Source organism: Salarias fasciatus, chromosome 10 (genome assembly GCF_902148845.1).
Source record: "Salarias fasciatus chromosome 10, fSalaFa1.1, whole genome shotgun sequence".
Taxonomy (NCBI): Eukaryota; Metazoa; Chordata; class Actinopteri; order Blenniiformes; family Blenniidae; genus Salarias; species Salarias fasciatus.
Genome location: NC_043754.1, coordinates 25,643,867 through 25,660,777, shown reverse-complemented (window position 1 = coordinate 25,660,777; position 16,911 = coordinate 25,643,867). Strand labels below are relative to the sequence as shown.

Sequence of the window (16,911 nt, the reverse complement as noted above, 5' to 3'; positions counted from 1 at the left end):
AAAGGAAAAATCAAAAAACACAGAGGACCGAGGCAGCTACCCTGTGGAACTCCACGGTCTAGCCTCAGGATAGAAGAAAAGCTACTGTTAAAGTATACTGACTGTGATCTATTTGTTTAATACTCCTAAACTCCTAAACCGTATTTGTTTTACTTTATTGATAAAGAAGTTTTTAGAGTAATTTGCTATCTCAGTTGGTTTATTATTTACTTTCCTTCAGTTTCAATAATAGCAGAATCATGGTTTTTAGATCTTCCCAGTAAGTTATTAAGAACATGCCAGAGTTGCTTTCCGTTATGTTTTGCATTATTAATTTTGGTGACATAATAAGCTTTTTTCAGTCGTTTATTCTTTTTAGTTAAAGAATTTCAGATTTTGCAATATTTATCCCATGTACTAGGATCATTACTTTCTACGGCTGCTCGTTTTAATTCATCCCTTTGGGCCATACAGGTTGTTAAGTCTTTATTTAGCCATGGTGCCATTGTCTTTTTAATATTCATTTTCCTAAGAGGTGCATGTTTATCAGCAACTTCTTGGATCATATCATTAAAAAGTTTAAGCGAAGCATTGGTATTATTTTCAGAATATATAGCATGCCAATTTAGTGCCTCTGGAATTAAAGATTTATAGGACCTTTGCAGTAAAACCCTGGGCCAACCCTTGGTACCTTAACTTTCCTACAAAAGGCAATAATGTTGTGATCACTAAAGCAATCAGGAGGGAAGCGACATCAGTGCAAAGTTCACCCACGTTAGTGTGTCTGTGATCAGTGCATGAGCTGGACGTTTCACCAGATGATCTAGCAGAGATTCTTGTTGGCACATTGATCATTTGAGACGGATTACAGGTTATCAGGACGGTGACCAATCTGTCTCTTAGAGCAGTCTCTTAGACGCCAAGCACTAAGCATGGCTGTATCACATGTTCATATGTTTAAAGATCCTGTATGTTCCTTTCATTCATAAATAAGGCTCAAAGTGAAGACAGCTGATCCACACCGGAGTCTTAATGTATGAAGTATAAAGCTTTGACTGGGAGAGTGGACGTGATAAACTGATTCAGTCTGCAGCTGTCAGTTTCTGTCGGACTGACAGAGATTACGCCGGGATGAGACGTGTCGCTCAGGAGGCGCCCCTCCTCTTACCTGCAGCCGTCTCAAGGTGCAGACATGAAACCTGATTGGAAGCCAGTTATAGCTGTGCCTCTCTGAGTGGGAAACATTAAATCAGTTGAACACGCTGCTCTGTCAAACATCTGTCATCAGTAAACTGCCTTCAGAGGTTCAGCGCAGCGCAGGATCCTGATCATCCACCTGAAGCGATCCGCTCTGTGGGAGTGTCCAGTAATCCACCTCAGCAGGTCTGGGGCTGGCCTGGCGCTGCAGCTCATGGCTGTGGTATTCAGAACAATGGAGGGCAGAACAGCTCTTCCCTGGCCTCGAGCCAGCCTCTGCATCAGACAGGAGACCAAAGGAGTCCGGAGACAATGCTGATAGAGCGCAGCAGCGTTTAGAGACTGCTGTTTCAGGGACATGTCCCTCCACCCTGGACTGACCGCCGGCTTTCATCCAGGCCGCCGCGGTTTGGGGTTTCTCTGATGAAAGGGACGGGAGAGGCTCCACCCGTCCCTCCAGACGCTCAGCCAGGGCCGAGAAACGCCAAACTTTCCTCCTGTTCTGGTTCCCTGTTTACATGACAGCGGTGCTCAGGGTCACTGAAAACACAACTTTCACAGATCTTAAAGTTAAACTTTGAGTTACCGCTCCGACTCTGTGTAAACAGGAGAACGAAAGATTTCTGATACGCTGCGACTGAAACATGGACAGACAATAAGAGCAGTGTTTTCCTCCAGAGGGTCATGACTCCCAGTCCAGATTCTCCTGGTCCTGGTCCCAGTCCAGATTCTCCTGGAATTGGTAGTTTTGTAGTTGACAACAGTACAACTTGTGTGTCTTACATTATTCTTGCAGCACCTAAGAAAAACCTGCACAGTGATAGACTCATTATTCAATGAACTTCCATGTTAAGCTACGTTTTTCAAACATTGTTTCCAGTGCATAAAAACACCCAAAGATTTTACTTGCACCAAAATATTGCCAGTTTTGGAGCCTTGGGTCCAGGAGTCCTGCAGCGGACAGGAGACGAGCATCGCGCCACATGAACGGAGACAGAAAGGAGGACCTTGAGTGAACCCTGCGACTCGTAGGAGTGAGAGAGCTGGCAGCGTCAGGGCCACAAGGGAAACCTGAGAAACTCAAGTTTATTCCCAACACTGTAAAACCAGACAGTGGTGAGGATGAGTCCAGAGGGTTCCCTTGATCTGTGATAGCATCTGCCTCCCGGTGCTCGATTCCCTGCTTCCTGATTCCTCCTCTTCAAACTACTCACACTGGATCAAGCCCGCTGTTGGAATTCCTCGGTGAGTGACTCAGAGGATGAACCACGGACGCCGGTGTCCCATGGTGCACCTGACTTCCTGCTGTATGACACAGCTGCTGGACTCCTGGAGGAGCCACATGCCTTTCTGTCCTCCTGAGGACGGACAGGCAACACACTTCCTCCACTTTCTGTCCATCTCATTCCATTACATAATCTCTGTTTTCTTATGAACTTTGAGCTGTTTGCAGTCAATTAATCTTCCTCGTGCAAAGAAAATCCCTAACCCGTGACGATCAATAGACTGAAAACACATCATTGTTTTTTTTTTTTTTTTTATTAAAACCAGTAGAAGTTTATTCTATGAGCTCTGACTTTCAGAACAAACATTCTTACATCAACTTTTCCACCTGACGGCCACACCTGCAGTTTCCCTCCATCAGTGACGATAAATAGTCGTGCTGTGTTTGAAGGGGAGGATGAACCTGTATGTCCTGTTCGGCCTCTCTGTGATTTCCTGCCTGCCTTTAATTCTGAAGCGAGTCGAGAAATGAGAGTTTCTCAGTACAGAGGTCGACTGTGACGAGACGCCCTACTCAGACCGCTTCCTCAAACTTAAACTCAAAGGTAAGAGCTTCCTTTCTTTATTTTAAATCCTCATAAAGACAAATGTGAGAGATTTGACAGAGTAGTGATTATTCTGTGAATTCACAACAGTTAATCTGCTTTATTTATTACATGGGAAGAGGTACACAACATTATAAACATGCTTACTCTACTGAATACAATAAAATATGCCTTCTTACTTTCTCGACACATGTAAAGCTTGTTCTGTGATCGTCTGAAGTAGAAGTTTTAAAAATGTCATGTCAGGGTGAAATTAATTCCCATTTTTAGTTCATATAGACCATTTCCCCTCCTGGTTTACGCGTTGACTCCATGTTTCCCATCCAGTCCCAGTGTATCTTAAAATATATAATTTGATTTATTGAACTACTATTTACTGTATTTAACCCTTTATAAACAGAGGGCGGATGTGAAACTCGGCCACAAACAGCAGAGATCATGATAAAGTACTGCTGGGTCACACATCAAATAAACACACACTAAGACAACTTTAAGCTGTGAAGTTTCCAAACATCATAAACATTTAGCAAAATTTTACTCATTTCAAACCATTTCTTCAACGCAAATAATCCCCTCTTTACTTTGATGACTGATTCTTTTAGATTTTTATTCGATGTTGTCAAGATATAATTTAAATGAAGCATAAAACTTTGTGGCCCCAAAACCAAACCCTGTGGAACGCCACAAGTCCCTTTTCCAGTGTGACTCAAGATCAGTGTTGATAAAATATTGGAAAATCATTCAGATAACGTTTAATCCAGTGCTGAGATGAACCTCTTATAGTTGAATAGATTCAACGATCAAGCTACAGAAACGAGCTGAATGTTGACTTTGTGTTATGAACCACCTCCTGGTGAGTCATATTTCATATGTTGTTGATTAAGTAGTTTGGTTCACGCATCCTGATGCGGAGCCTTGCTCTTATACTTTAAACCTGAGTCTTACCCGCCATCAAATTCCTAAAATCTGAAAGTCAAATGCAGTGTATGACTTTATGCAGATGACACCATTATTTACTGATGCTCATCTTCACTCACTGGTTTTGAGATTTTACAGGCTGCATTCCATGTTATCCAGTCTTGTTTGTATCATCTTAAACTGGTTTTAAACACAGATAAAAGTGAGCTTGTGCTCTTATACGAGGGTGGTGCTACCACAGAACATGCCAAATACTGGAACACCAAAAGAGAAACCTATCGAGATGGTTTTAAAGAACACGTACCTCGATCTCATTTAAAGCCACTTGGCCTGGTTTGGCCTGGCTTTTTAAGAAACAAAACCTGTTCCTCTCTCAGGGTGAGAAAGAGATTAGCGACAGTGACTTTCTTGTTCATAATTGATAATGGAGATGTGCTTTATTGGAGTGCTTCATGCCACTGTCTCCAGTCCTTAGAGTCTGTTTTTCACTGTTTTTCACTCTGCACTGACATTAGCTACAGAGGGTAGTCATCTCATCCATCATTGTGAATGGTTTGAATCAGACTTGATCCATACGTTGAATAACTCTAATTCATCAGGCTCTTTTGGGCTTAATTCCTCCTTATTTGTGCACTTTATTACAAAGAACAACAGCTGCCATGCTTGACGTTCCTGGTAATAATGGGTAAATGAGAATCCTCGTTTCACCTTCAGACGCCGCCATGACTTCTAAGATGGTCGTCAGCCAGCCGGCTCCGGTGATGCACTTGCAAAACTCTTCAAACTGGGGATCTGGAGTATGTGACTGCACTGAGAATATGAGAGACTGTAAGTAACTCAACTTTTTATTTATACTCTCCGTTGAATGATGCTCTATAATCTGGATGTTAGAGGAGGAAGATGCTCTTTAATGTTAGAGGAAACAGGCTCAAATCCAGAGCTTCAGAGTGAGTCTGTTGGAGCGCTGCAGCAGTATCCGATGATGTGATGACCGGAGAGACGGTGCGGTCTGTTCCAGGCTGCTGTGGTTTCTGGTGCTGCCCCTGCTTCGCCTGTAAGACCTCGGAGCGGTACGGGGAGCCGCTGTGTCTGCCTCTGCTGGAGATATTCAGCGGCTTCATCCCGGCCATCACCATGTCCTTGAGGGTCTCCATGAGGGCGCGCTACGGCATCCATGTAAGACCGCCGCTTCCTGCTGGCCCCAGGACGCTCGGCCCGCGGGACCTGGCTTGGTTTTCCTGACTTTGTGGGTTTGCTCTGCAGGGCGACCTGTGCAACGACTGTCTGCTGTCGTCCTTCTGCACCTCCTGCGTCTGGTGCCAGATGTCCAGAGAGATCAGGAGGAGGAAGGTCAATGTCGTCCTTGTGAACAGCAATTATAGCTGATGGACGGACGTCTCCAAAGCTGCACTGCTTCCTGTTTAACCGTCACTTACACTCCATACTCTCCTCATTATTGCTACATTTTTAAAGTTACAACACATCTTCAACTTTTCTTCACATCAAACATTTATTGTCAATCAATCGCAGAGAAAATAACTGAATCAAGGGTTTCTACTTTATTTTAAAAAATAAACAGGAAATTAATGTATTAAAATCCAGTTTATGTCTGTTTCTAAATATATATTAATATATTCCCAATAAAACTATTCAAACTGCATAATGTTCACTGCTGTTTCTCATTTTAAAACTTGTACATTTCTGAATTTGAAAGTTACAACCAGTTTGTCGTCCCTCTAATGACAAACTGTGGCTCTCTACTGCCACCTTCCGCCTGAAGGTGACATTGCTCCTGATGGGTGTGCTGCTTCAAACAGCCACTAGAGGGAGCCCCCTCCCCAGCAGGAGCCCCTGAGGTCAGAGGAGGTCAGGCTGCTGGCTGCTCGCCTGCACTGGAACCGTGTGGAGACTCTTCACATGTCTGAGACGCTTTCTGTCCTTTACTGAAGCCAGAGCAGCAGAAACACCCCGAAATTCACTTTTCTCCTCAGCTGAGCTGCAGCTCAACACGCTGAGTGGAGCAGACGCTCTCCTTTTCTTATCCATCCATCCATCCATCCATCCATCCGTCCATCCATCCATCCATTCATCCATTCATCCAGCCATTATTTGCAGTAAATATCCCGCATATCGAATTCAACATGTTGGAAAATATGAAAAATGATATAAAAACCCAAAGTGCATCCATCAATAATCAAATTAATAATTCATTTTAATACAATACTTGAGTAAACATGAACGCATGAGCTGACAAAGATATCATATATGTATATATGTATATATGTATATATATATATATATATATATATATATATATATATGTATATATATATATATATATATATAATTAAACCTGTGATAATTTAATCTAGATACTCTCTGATATAATTAATCCCGTTTTTACCCCTGGAGGATTAAAGCCACTGACCCCAGACAGTTTATTTACACGGCGACGGTTTCAAGTGAGGACGTAAACCTTTAGTCGTGTTGTAATTGTGCATTTATACGACATCGGTGCTGATAGCTCTAAACAGACAACTCAAAACTTTTCTGAAACAAAAAGAAACAAACAGTGAAACGATGAAGGAAGCCTGTGAAGGAGGCCTCGCTGTGTGGAGCCTGAGTGGGTCTACTGTCAGTAGAACATTTCTCTTTAGTGAGCGCCTATTAGACAGTAAAGACATGGTGCTTAGCAGGAGTCCAGATTTGTTGCGCTGCTCGTGTTGATTGTGTCTCTGAGGTCTTCCTCTGGCCCGTGTGGTCAGGTGAGCCCACGCCGTGTGCTGTACCTGAGCTGTAGAGGCCTCCGGGTCTCTGTCATGTCGTATTTCCTCACATCACTCCCAGTAAACTTCCACACTTGTTGGAGTTCCCGTGGATATGATCCTTCCCCAGAAAACCCCAGAAAACTTGGCCCTGGTGCTCACTGTAAATTGCTCGGTGGGTTGTTTTTAATGGGATTATAATGACAGTTATGGTTTGCAAGAATTGATGTTTGTGACTTTTACGAGGTGTGAGTGGAGGGGCGGGGCCGGCCGGCTCATAAAGGCACGAGGAATGTTAATTGGTGGAGGCCGCTGCTGCCCTCTTTGTTCTGCGGCTCATAGTGGGCTTCTGTTAAAGGCCGGCGCTGATTTAAAATCTGTGACTTTAACCCTGCACACCCTCCTCCCACACACACACACACACACACACACACACACACACACACACACACACACTCCCATCCTTTCTTCTCCTGCAGAAAATGGACCTTTTTGCTTCTCTCATTTCCTCTGTGTTGGTTAATCAGGTGGTCGCCCCCCCCCCCCCCCCCCCCCCTCCCCCGCTGGGTTTGATCCAGTGTTGGGGGAGTAATTTTATCACAGGTCTTTCCTCCGGCGGGGCCACACGGGCGGCGGCGGCGGGCCCTCCAGCCAGGGAGGGATTTGTGTCAGAGAGTCGTTTTTTATCGCTTGGAAATATTGAATAAATGAGCCGACAACACGCTCGTTCCTGCCTTTGACCTCGCAGCTTGTTCTTTTCCTCCTAATCTTTTACATTTGATTGCTTTCTTTTGTTTCTGCCATTATTTCTCTGTGTCTCTTGGAGCCAGGTCAAGGTTTGAACCCAGACTCAGGAATCTCTTTTTTTCACCTTAACAGCTCTATGTTTGTTTAAATGGTAAAAATCCAGACACATTAAAGACAGACTTTCTCAGTCGGATAAAGAACATTCCGGATGTGGACGGATCGAAACACCCGACCTGGGATTGAGGATTTCAGCTGTTTGTTCAGTGTTTTATTATTTTTCTGTTCTGCAGGTTTTCTCTGGGAGCCGCTCTCAGACCCGAGTAAGACCTCCTCCTGGGGGGGGGCGTCCCGATCAGATGGGTGAAGCGTTGATCCCCGCCCAGCGTCCGGTTTGACCACGAGGTCAGGAGCTGGATTTGAACCAGCAGCCGGGCCCGGGCCGTGCTGGCGGTCCTCCATGGCAGGTGGAGGAGCAGTCTATCTGCCCCGGCCGCTCCGCCACTTCCTGGGGAAGCGTTCCTTCTAGAAGACGAGGTTGGCGGGCTGACAGCGGGTCGGGTTGAGACGGGGCCGGGCGGGGGTCCGGGTGGAGGGGGGGTCAGACGACGGGCCTCCGAGCAAACAAACAGCTCTGACCTCTGCAAACAACGGCAGCAGGGAGCAGCTGATAGGGGAGACGGATAGGTGGAGGCGCATGCTGGTGTGTGTGAGTGTGTGTGTGTGTGTGTGTGTGTGTGTGTGTGTGTGTTCTTGTATTTCTATCCTTGTCGGGGCCAAATGTCCCCACAAGGATAGCAAAACGTGGAACGACGTGCCTTGTGGGGACCTTTTTCCGGTCCTAAGTAGGAGAAACAGTGTTTTCTTGACCATGTTGTTGTTACTGAAAAAAGTAAAAGGTCAAAAACATTTCTTTAGGGTTAGGCTTTGTTGTGGTGTGGGTTAGGGTTAGGGTAAGGGTCAGGGTTAGGGGCTAGACATGAATGGGAGTCAATGGACGGTCCCCACAAGGATAGAAATACAAGACTGTGCGTGTGTGTGTGTGTGTGTGTGTGTGTGTGTGTGTGTGTCGGGGGGGGGTGTAGAAGGCAGGGAATGGGGGGCAGCGGGGCTCCGAGGGCAGGGATTATCTGGATGTGGCCATGTCCATTAATATCAGCGGGCGGTGTGCGGGCGGAGGGGGATCGCCGTGGTCGCTCCATCCTCATTCTACCTCCAAATGATCGCAGGGTTCGGGTTCAACTCCACGGGTCCGCGCCAGGCGCAGCGTCTTCACTGTCTTCGGGGGACGGAGCCCGAGCGTCTCCAGAAAGTGGCGTTTTCATCTATTTACATGACGATGGATTAGGAGCCTTTTCAAACTCTCCACTAGGAGCAGTTTTGAAAAAGCTGTGTTTTCCGTGTGTCCGTTTACACCACATCAGATGCACTGATTCACCACTCGTGCTCACATGCGTGTCCCTGACACAGACAGACGTGGGGGGCGGGGGGGGGGGGGGGGGGGGGGGGGGGGGGGGTCAGCGCAGGGAGGGCAGGTCAGCAGGTCTTTGATTACTGCAGCTTGTCATTCAGATAGCGGAGGGCTCGAACAATGGAACCACGGAGGAGCGCCGCAGTCTCATCCCACTGAGCGCCACTGACCTGCAGACGCGGCCTGCTGTGGTGTGTGATGGCGGGCAGCTCTTACAGGTCTGCCTGAGCTGACTGTCCCTCCAGTAGGGGGCGGTAGAGGGAGTCGAAGCCAGCTGAGCAGCTCTGATATATGGCTGCTGCAAACAAGCTCTAAGTGCATCTCAAGGTTCATTGAAGGAGTGAATAAGATCTATAACTCAGGGCTGGACGGCGTCGCTCCGAAGGACAAGAAGGAAAGACTTCATTAATCCCAGAGAGAAGCTGCTGTTATTATTTAGCATCAACAGCTTTAAATTAACCTTTTATTTTTAAATGCAGTTTCCCAAATTTGCACAGTCATTGATTAATGCATTAACGTTAATTAATGCAGTCCTCACATTTGGAAAGAAAAAGCTGCAGATAAGAATCAGTTTGTTTCTTCAGTGAATTCTCATTAATACCATTTACATTAGGCATTCATTCATTCACTCATTCATTCATGTGTTGCTATGGGGAGAAATGCGTGTTCTAAGTGTTTCAGGTGTTTTTTTTTAAACACTTTTGATGTGTGTTTGAAAATGCATCTTTCTGAAAACGGCTGCCAAAGTAGAACTTTTTAAAAATGTCTCAAATCCGTCTCCGTGGAAACGGGGCAACGCGCAACTTTTTGAAAACGTTACTCCAGGCAGTGGTAGTTCTGCACATGCTCAGTGAAGCTGCGTTCACACCTCCAAATGATTTCCGCATTTTTGCGTCCAAATATAATTGAAAACAATGGGGAACGCGCGTCAAACCCGCCACGAAACGCGACGCGCTTCGGGGCGTTCTGGGGTCGGCGGCGTGATTTTGTGACCGACGCTGAAGTTGGGAAATGTGAACTTTTGACGCGTCGCGTTTTTGCGGCAAACCAATCAGAGAGTGTCTCCATGGTGACGTAGGTCAGGGGGCGGGGCCAGGGAAAGCCACACTGGAGCAGCTCCTGGAGCGAACGGTGAAACTCGCCAAACTCCGAGCGTCTGTGGATAATATCGGGCCCCTGGCACGGCGTCCTGTCCGCCGGCGGCGTCGTTGTCTGGCTTTATGAAGCATACCACTCTCTCAACAGGGTCAGCCATGATGCTAAGCTAACAGTAAAAGGCCGGAAGTCTTTCCCACCACAGACGCGCCGCGTCAAAACGAGCCGCGTTGTTCAGCGTCGGACCTCAAAATTGACGGCGTTCAACTTCTCGCGTTTTTGCGTTTACACCGAACGCGTTTTTGCGCGGCTTGACAGCAGTCCAGCTGTGGTCTGTCCATACAAATGTTCATGTTCTGCCATCGTTCAGTGTGACGCTCTCTGCAACAGAACACTGATGTGTGAACAGGAAACCAGGAAAGTACGAAAACGATGCATTTTCACGAGAAATATTGTCGTGTTATTGTGTTATTTTATCCGTCTGTGCCTTCTGCTGGCTTTTCAGTATCGTGGACATCATCATCATCTTCATCTTCATCTCCATCTTCATCTTCATCATCATCTGTACTGTTTGAATGAAACAAATGGGCCCAAAAGGTTAGAACAATATAGCATCTAAAGACTTACAAAGTTATGCAGCTGAAGCTAGTCTGAAGCACATTGATCAGATCTTTTCACTTCTCCTAATTTCATCTCAGTTGAGTGTTTTAATCTGCCACATCCACAGATGCTTCTCATCACGAATTCTAACTACGCAGGGCTCATCTCTGCATCTCTGCATCTTCATCACAGCGACACACGCAGCGTTTTCCATTCAGCCTGACTTTGAACGATCTCCCGCTGAAGGCGACGCCGGAGCGAAGAGGTCATGGAGGCGGCGAAAGGCTGGATCGAGGAGGTGGAGCCGTGTGAGCTGATGTGCGGCGCAGCGAGTCTGTAAACAGCATCAATCTCCGCCGGGCTCTCTGGGAATCAGTCACCTGCGGACGACTCGGCCTCAGACCCCGAACGCAGCCCCAGTCTGTTTGTGTTGGTCTTATTTAAATGTACAGCTGAAGTCCTGCAGTGCAGACCACCCTGACCCATGACACCACTTACTGGTCCCACCGCCTCCACACACACACACACACACACACACACACCTCCCCACGCTAGACTCTTTGTCACCGTGGTGATTGGTAGACTAAACAGCACACAATATTCCCCAGATCCACACCCCGCTGGATCCTCACCAACATCAAGACCTACCGAAGAAAACCAAAAACAAAAAAATGACGCCCCCGACGCCCCCGACGCCCCCGGCCCTCACACACCCTCCGCTTCCACGGTCACACGGACGTGCATTTCCACTTGCACGCAGGTTGCCGGCCGTGTTCTTAACATTCTTGCGGCAGTAAACAGAAGGCCGGAGCGATGCATCACCCGCAGACACACTCCGGGCTGGGAATGTTTACACACTGCTGTCCGCCGCCCCCCCCAGCGCCCCCCTGGGCCTCGTCCGCCGGGGGGAGCAGTGGACCGGAGACCCTGCTGGCCAGGCGGCGGCGGCGGCCGGCGGCGCTGGACACAGCTGGCTAACGAGAGCTGCGTTGGACACGCGGGGTTCATCCTGTCCGTAACACCCAGCTTTACTGCGACTCACCGGAAGAAGGTCGGTCTGATGTTAAAGTGACGGATTTCATGGTTATTGGAACAGAAGCTAACCTCACCTGTGCCTGGAGGGACCCCGGCGGAGCCTGAACTGAGGCTCGGTTCACACGACGCAGCTCAGAGCCAATGAAAATGCAGCTTCCTGAAAGCGCCGCCACTGCCGACATGGTGGCAGTACACACCACGACCATCGTCTTCAAAACGCCGCCAGTTGAATGCAGAAGTTTTCTGAAAGGATAAAGACAGAAAGACTGGATTTTCACTTGAAATGCTGCTTTAGAGTCTCATGAGGCGCAAACTGGGGGCGGCCGGGTGGTGCAGTGGCACGGTGCCAGTGCCCGTCAGCGTTTGAGTCCTGTGCATGTGCAGGTCGATGCTGGAGTCTTCCTAAAAAACCAGACAAGGCTGCACTTGAACTGTGAAGCCGACGGCGGCGTGGGGTTCTAAACCTCTGGTGAGAGCCCCAGCGTCAGGACGGATCAGACAGAACAACGCTGCAGCCAGCGCTGCTTCAATCAGGTTCTGGAGATCTGCAGTGACCCAGAGAACCAAAAGGATGAAAGAGAGAGAGGAAGAGAGCGGAGGTGGGTCGGCGAGCGGCGTTTCCACCGGTCACATGACCGAATGAGACGCCGCCAGCAGACATGTTGGAGTCCCCGAGGCCCCGGATACGAATGGGCTGACCGCATACTGCCGAGACTCCACATCAGTCACAAAGATACACCGACTTCCTCAGCACGCACACACACACACACACACACACACACACACACGCTCAGGAAAAGCCTCCATCCCCGTCTCCATCAGTCAAGTCCCGCGGCCGATGAACTTCCATCGTCTCCAGGCTTGATAACAAGCCTCTTAAGCCTGGCGGCTAATCAAGCTCAAAGGAGGGAGAGAGGGAGAGATAGCGGAGGAGAAGAAGAGGTCTGCCCGCGGATGCTGAGGTCTCTCGCTCTCCCTCGCTCTCCTTTTCATTTTCAATTTTCCCTTATCTCCCCCTCTCCGCAGGAGGAGGCGGAGGGAGGCCTAATAGCTGGGGGGGGGGGGGCTCTCCAGAGTCTTTCTACATACCAGTCATTCATTTAAACTGGAGAGAGAGGAGAGAGAGCAGGCTGATGAATTATGCAGGGTCACACAGCTTCCATGTTCCCCCGAGTTACAGAGATATGGAAACGGGGGGAGAAAAAAGAAAAAAACAGCGATTCGTCTCAGACGTCCCTCGTCTTTGAAGTTCGTCCCATCAGACAAACAAGACGGAGCCGAAATAAACAGAAACAAGTGGCTGCTGCTGCTCCGCACTTCAGCTCTTCCAGCAGAACCACTTCCCAGCTGGAGTTCAGACCGGGTTTCCAGCGCCCTGAGCAGACGGCAGGCCTCGCTTCTTTTTAGATGGCTCGCCGCCACCGCTGTAGTGTTAGTAACCCCCCCATTATTTCCCAACTCGCATTTTCCCAGCATTACACTGTTGTTTTTTTCACAGTGGTGTGAGAAACGCACTGCTTCATCACGGGCCCAACGCCATGAACACCAGCCGGAGCCGGACGCTCCTCTTTCTGTTTGGGCCCCAAAAAATCAGACATCTGTCTCTATATAAAGTCAATTCATCTTCCGTGCCCACTTTCTGAGAGTTCAAACACCGAAGACACGTCGGTCACCAGGTTACCCAGCATGCCTGGCAGTGCAGTGTGGGAGGAGGCTGGAGGACCAGGAGAACGCCCGCCCAGAACGACCCGGAACAACCCGGAACGACCTGGAACCAGTCAAGAAGCAAGTTTAACCTCAGAGCAGTCGCCCAGCGTCCTGGTCCACACGCTCCCTCCACCCTGTCCCCCTGTCCCTCTGTCCCCCTGTCCCTCTGTCCCCCTGTTTGAAGACGTGGAGGAGACCTGGTGAGTTTGGCCGTCCGCCCCTCAGGCGCTCCAGACGCCACCTGTCCTACCTGCAGAGGCTGGATGAGGACAGGTTTACACAGACCGCCCCAGTCCTCCCAGCCTCATGTCTTTCCCACGCCCCCCCCCCCCCTCCCCCATCCTCCCTCCTGTCATCTCTTCATCTCGCATCACCTCCTCTGGCCTCGTCCTCGCTGCTCTGCATGTCTGTATTCTGATCGTGCCGAGGTGGGATTCCGGCCGATACTGGAGCGACTGAGAGCTTTGCTTTATTGCTGAAATCAGCTGGACGTGACTGGAACGATGGAGCAGTTTACCTGAAGCTCTAATGGGTGTTTATGTATTAGACAGTGTGTGAAGCTGCTGGGTTCATCTGTAAATCCTGCGTGATCGGACGGCAGCAGGCTTCCAGTATTGTTTTGGATCTTACAGCGATTATATACTGATGACTTTGTCCACTTTAAGAACAATAACAATCGTCTCCTTTCAGAAGCGGCCATGAAGAAGGAATGAAGACGGAGTCTGTTGAGTTCATAGAAACTGGAATCAGTCTGAGTCAGGTTGATGATCATGTACATTATGAGGAACAACTGTTTTTAAAATATATCTGAAGTTCATGGAGCTGCACTTCATTACAGTATAACCACTACAGTATACAGTAGTGTAGTATTGGTATACATAATGTGGATGATGAGACATTTTAGTGTTTCATTAAAAAATCTGAGTTCATTTGAAGTGAGAGATCTGTGGAACTCCCTGGACTGTGCTGTGTCAGTGTCTTCAGCTCCTGCTCGCCTTTAGCAGCCGCCTGCCGCTCCACCAGCACCCCCCTCTGAGTTTACAGCCAGCCTGTGGTGCAGGATGTGGATCCAGTCGAGCCTCATTTGCTGGAAAATCGAAAGCTTTTAATAAAAAAACAAAAACAACACAAACACTTGACATCAAGCACATTTTGCTCCATAAACTCAAAAACACCAACAGTGCTCGAGCTGAGAAACTGAATGAATTCTCCATAACACGATGCTTTTTTCGCCCAGTTTGATTCCAGCCTTTGTTTTCCTGTGTTGTTCTTTCTGAGATTTATGTTTAGATGTGAAAATCCTCATTTAAATCCTAAAAAGCTGACCTATGTGCTCTAACACCAGTGATGTGAGGAGACATCACTTCAGAGAGACAAGAGTCCAAATTTTAACATCATGCATGCTAGCAGTGCTCTCTTCTCCTCTAAACATAAAGCCTCAATATAAAAAGATGCTTTTTCACGTGAAATGTGGCGTAAGAAGTGTCTAGAGCTCCGAGGAGGAGATTTTATAAGTAGATTCAACACTTCTCTTCATAAATGGAGGCAACATCATTCAGAACCGTTTCCAGGGCAGATGTCCTAATGTGTCCCAGCCTCACCGCCCATTAGTGCAGCCCCACACACACACACACACACACACACACACACACACACACACACACACACAGAACTTCAGTCTAAATCACTGACAATTCATCAGATTTCTCTTTGAGCTCAAATGCGTCTCCAGAGTCCATCATGTATTTAACCCGAAGCCACGCAGCTCTGCAGAGTCGGAGGAGTCGCTGCTCTGCAAGCTGCAGCCCTAAAGAGCTCAAGGTGTCGCACATTATCAGGGCTTAACACAGGAGGTGGTGTGGAGCAGCGAGGGGGGGCTGGGGGGGAGGGGGGGGGGGGGCACCCAAGAAACTCTAGAAACAGAAGAACGGAATGAAGCAGTGAAAGAGTTAAAGAGGAGTGAGGCTCTCAGAAGGTTCTGGACACGTGGAGAAATCTTCATTTATTTACTCTCCATAGGAAAGTGTAAACGGATAATAAGTCAGCCTGCAGGGGTCTTTGGATCTTCTTCCAGCTGCTTCGCAGAAAAGGATTATGGGTCATTAAAAAGAGGAACCGGATCAAAACAACGGGCTGCTATAAAATCGGAGGCCGGGGTTTGGAGGCAGAGCGCCGTGATTCCCTCGCTCCTCGCCACGGCGCTCCCCGGTGCCACCGGCAGGCTCTGGCCTTGTAAACGCCGGCGCTGGAGGTGGAGGGGGGCGGGGGGCGCTGGGCAGGGGGCGGGCGTTAAAGCCTCCAGAGATTGAACCCTGCGGAGAGACATTTTTCTTTTCAGCTTCACCTTGTGCTGAAAAGTAAATGTTTAAGCGAGCGACGATAAACAGCCTTAAATCATCACGGCGAGCCGTGAGCGGCGCACCTTATGCGGGAATGGAGGAATTCTGGGGAATAAAAGTTGTCCCTTGGCTGTATCTCTGGGTGAATCAGAAGTGTGACACACACACACACACACACACACACACACACACGCTCCTGGCTGCCATTCCAGTCATTGTTTCTGATCATGTCAAGATAGGGGCGGGCCTGTCCTCCTGTCCGGACCCGAGGCCTCCCTCTCCGCAGACTCTGTCCTGAACCGGAGCGCCTGTGGGAAACGCTATCTGCTCCCACTGCTAATGAAAACAAATGCTTGTGTTGTGCTCGGGATGTAAACAGGGATCCGTTTTTATATATATCATTCACAGGGTATTCTCAGCACTCTCTCCCACTGTCCTCTCCAAAACCAAACAAATCATTAATGTCCCGGCGGCAGAGCGGCCGGGAGTTCACGCCTCCGCCGCCGCTGCACGCTGGGCTTTCGGTCAACGACGGCCGTGACCTCCAGGCTACGGTAAACAAATGGTGACACGGATTCCACACGGTTGCTGAGCGATGGGCCGCATGTGATAAAAACTGCTACAGGACTCCGTTCACCCATCCTCTGAAGACGAGTCCAAAAGCAGGCAGACTGCGAGCAGAGCGGCTCTGAGGAACACACCGGGTTCGAAGAGTGCTAACCACTTCACCACTGCGCCGCTCAAGCCGTAATGAGCTCCTCTCTCCATCTCAGTGATTCTGGCAATGTGAGGAAATGAGAAAAGGTGTCACCAAGACCAGAGCATCCCGAGACCAAGACCAGATCACTCCAAGACCAGATCATCCCAAGACCAAGACCAGATCATCCCAACCCTTCTGAAGTGTTGAAGTCCTGGAGACCCACAGCAGCACTCCAGACAGACTGCAGCAGAGCTCCTCCTCCGGCAGTTTGTCCAACAGAAAACAGGCTGATCTCCAGATTGAACTCCACAAACACATCAGCCCTGCAGCATCCAGATGTTATCAGGTTTTATTACAATATTATAAAACTAATTATGGGTCAATAACTGGATAAATACTTTGAAAGGAGAGCAGAGACCAAAATACACATCTAAAAAATAAAATACAACTCAGTCTTCATTTGTTTTCCTTAAGAGGCTCTAATCCTGTTTGTGAAAGTTCACAAAACTTCTTATTAACAAATTGAATTTAC

General features: G+C 48.4%; 1 protein-coding gene across 1 annotated transcript; it reads left to right on the top strand.

Annotated features, from left to right (window-relative positions):
- Positions 1–2,855: 2,855 nt before the first annotated feature.
- On the top strand, positions 2,856–5,581 carry LOC115395232 (cornifelin homolog B-like). The gene is made up of 4 exons (XM_030100668.1): positions 2,856–3,005; positions 4,638–4,751; positions 4,942–5,099; positions 5,187–5,581. Exons 2-4 carry the CDS (start codon positions 4,646–4,648, stop codon positions 5,307–5,309), a joined length of 387 nt encoding a protein of 128 aa, XP_029956528.1. The 5' UTR covers positions 2,856–3,005; positions 4,638–4,645; the 3' UTR covers positions 5,310–5,581.
- Positions 5,582–16,911: the final 11,330 nt, after the last annotated feature.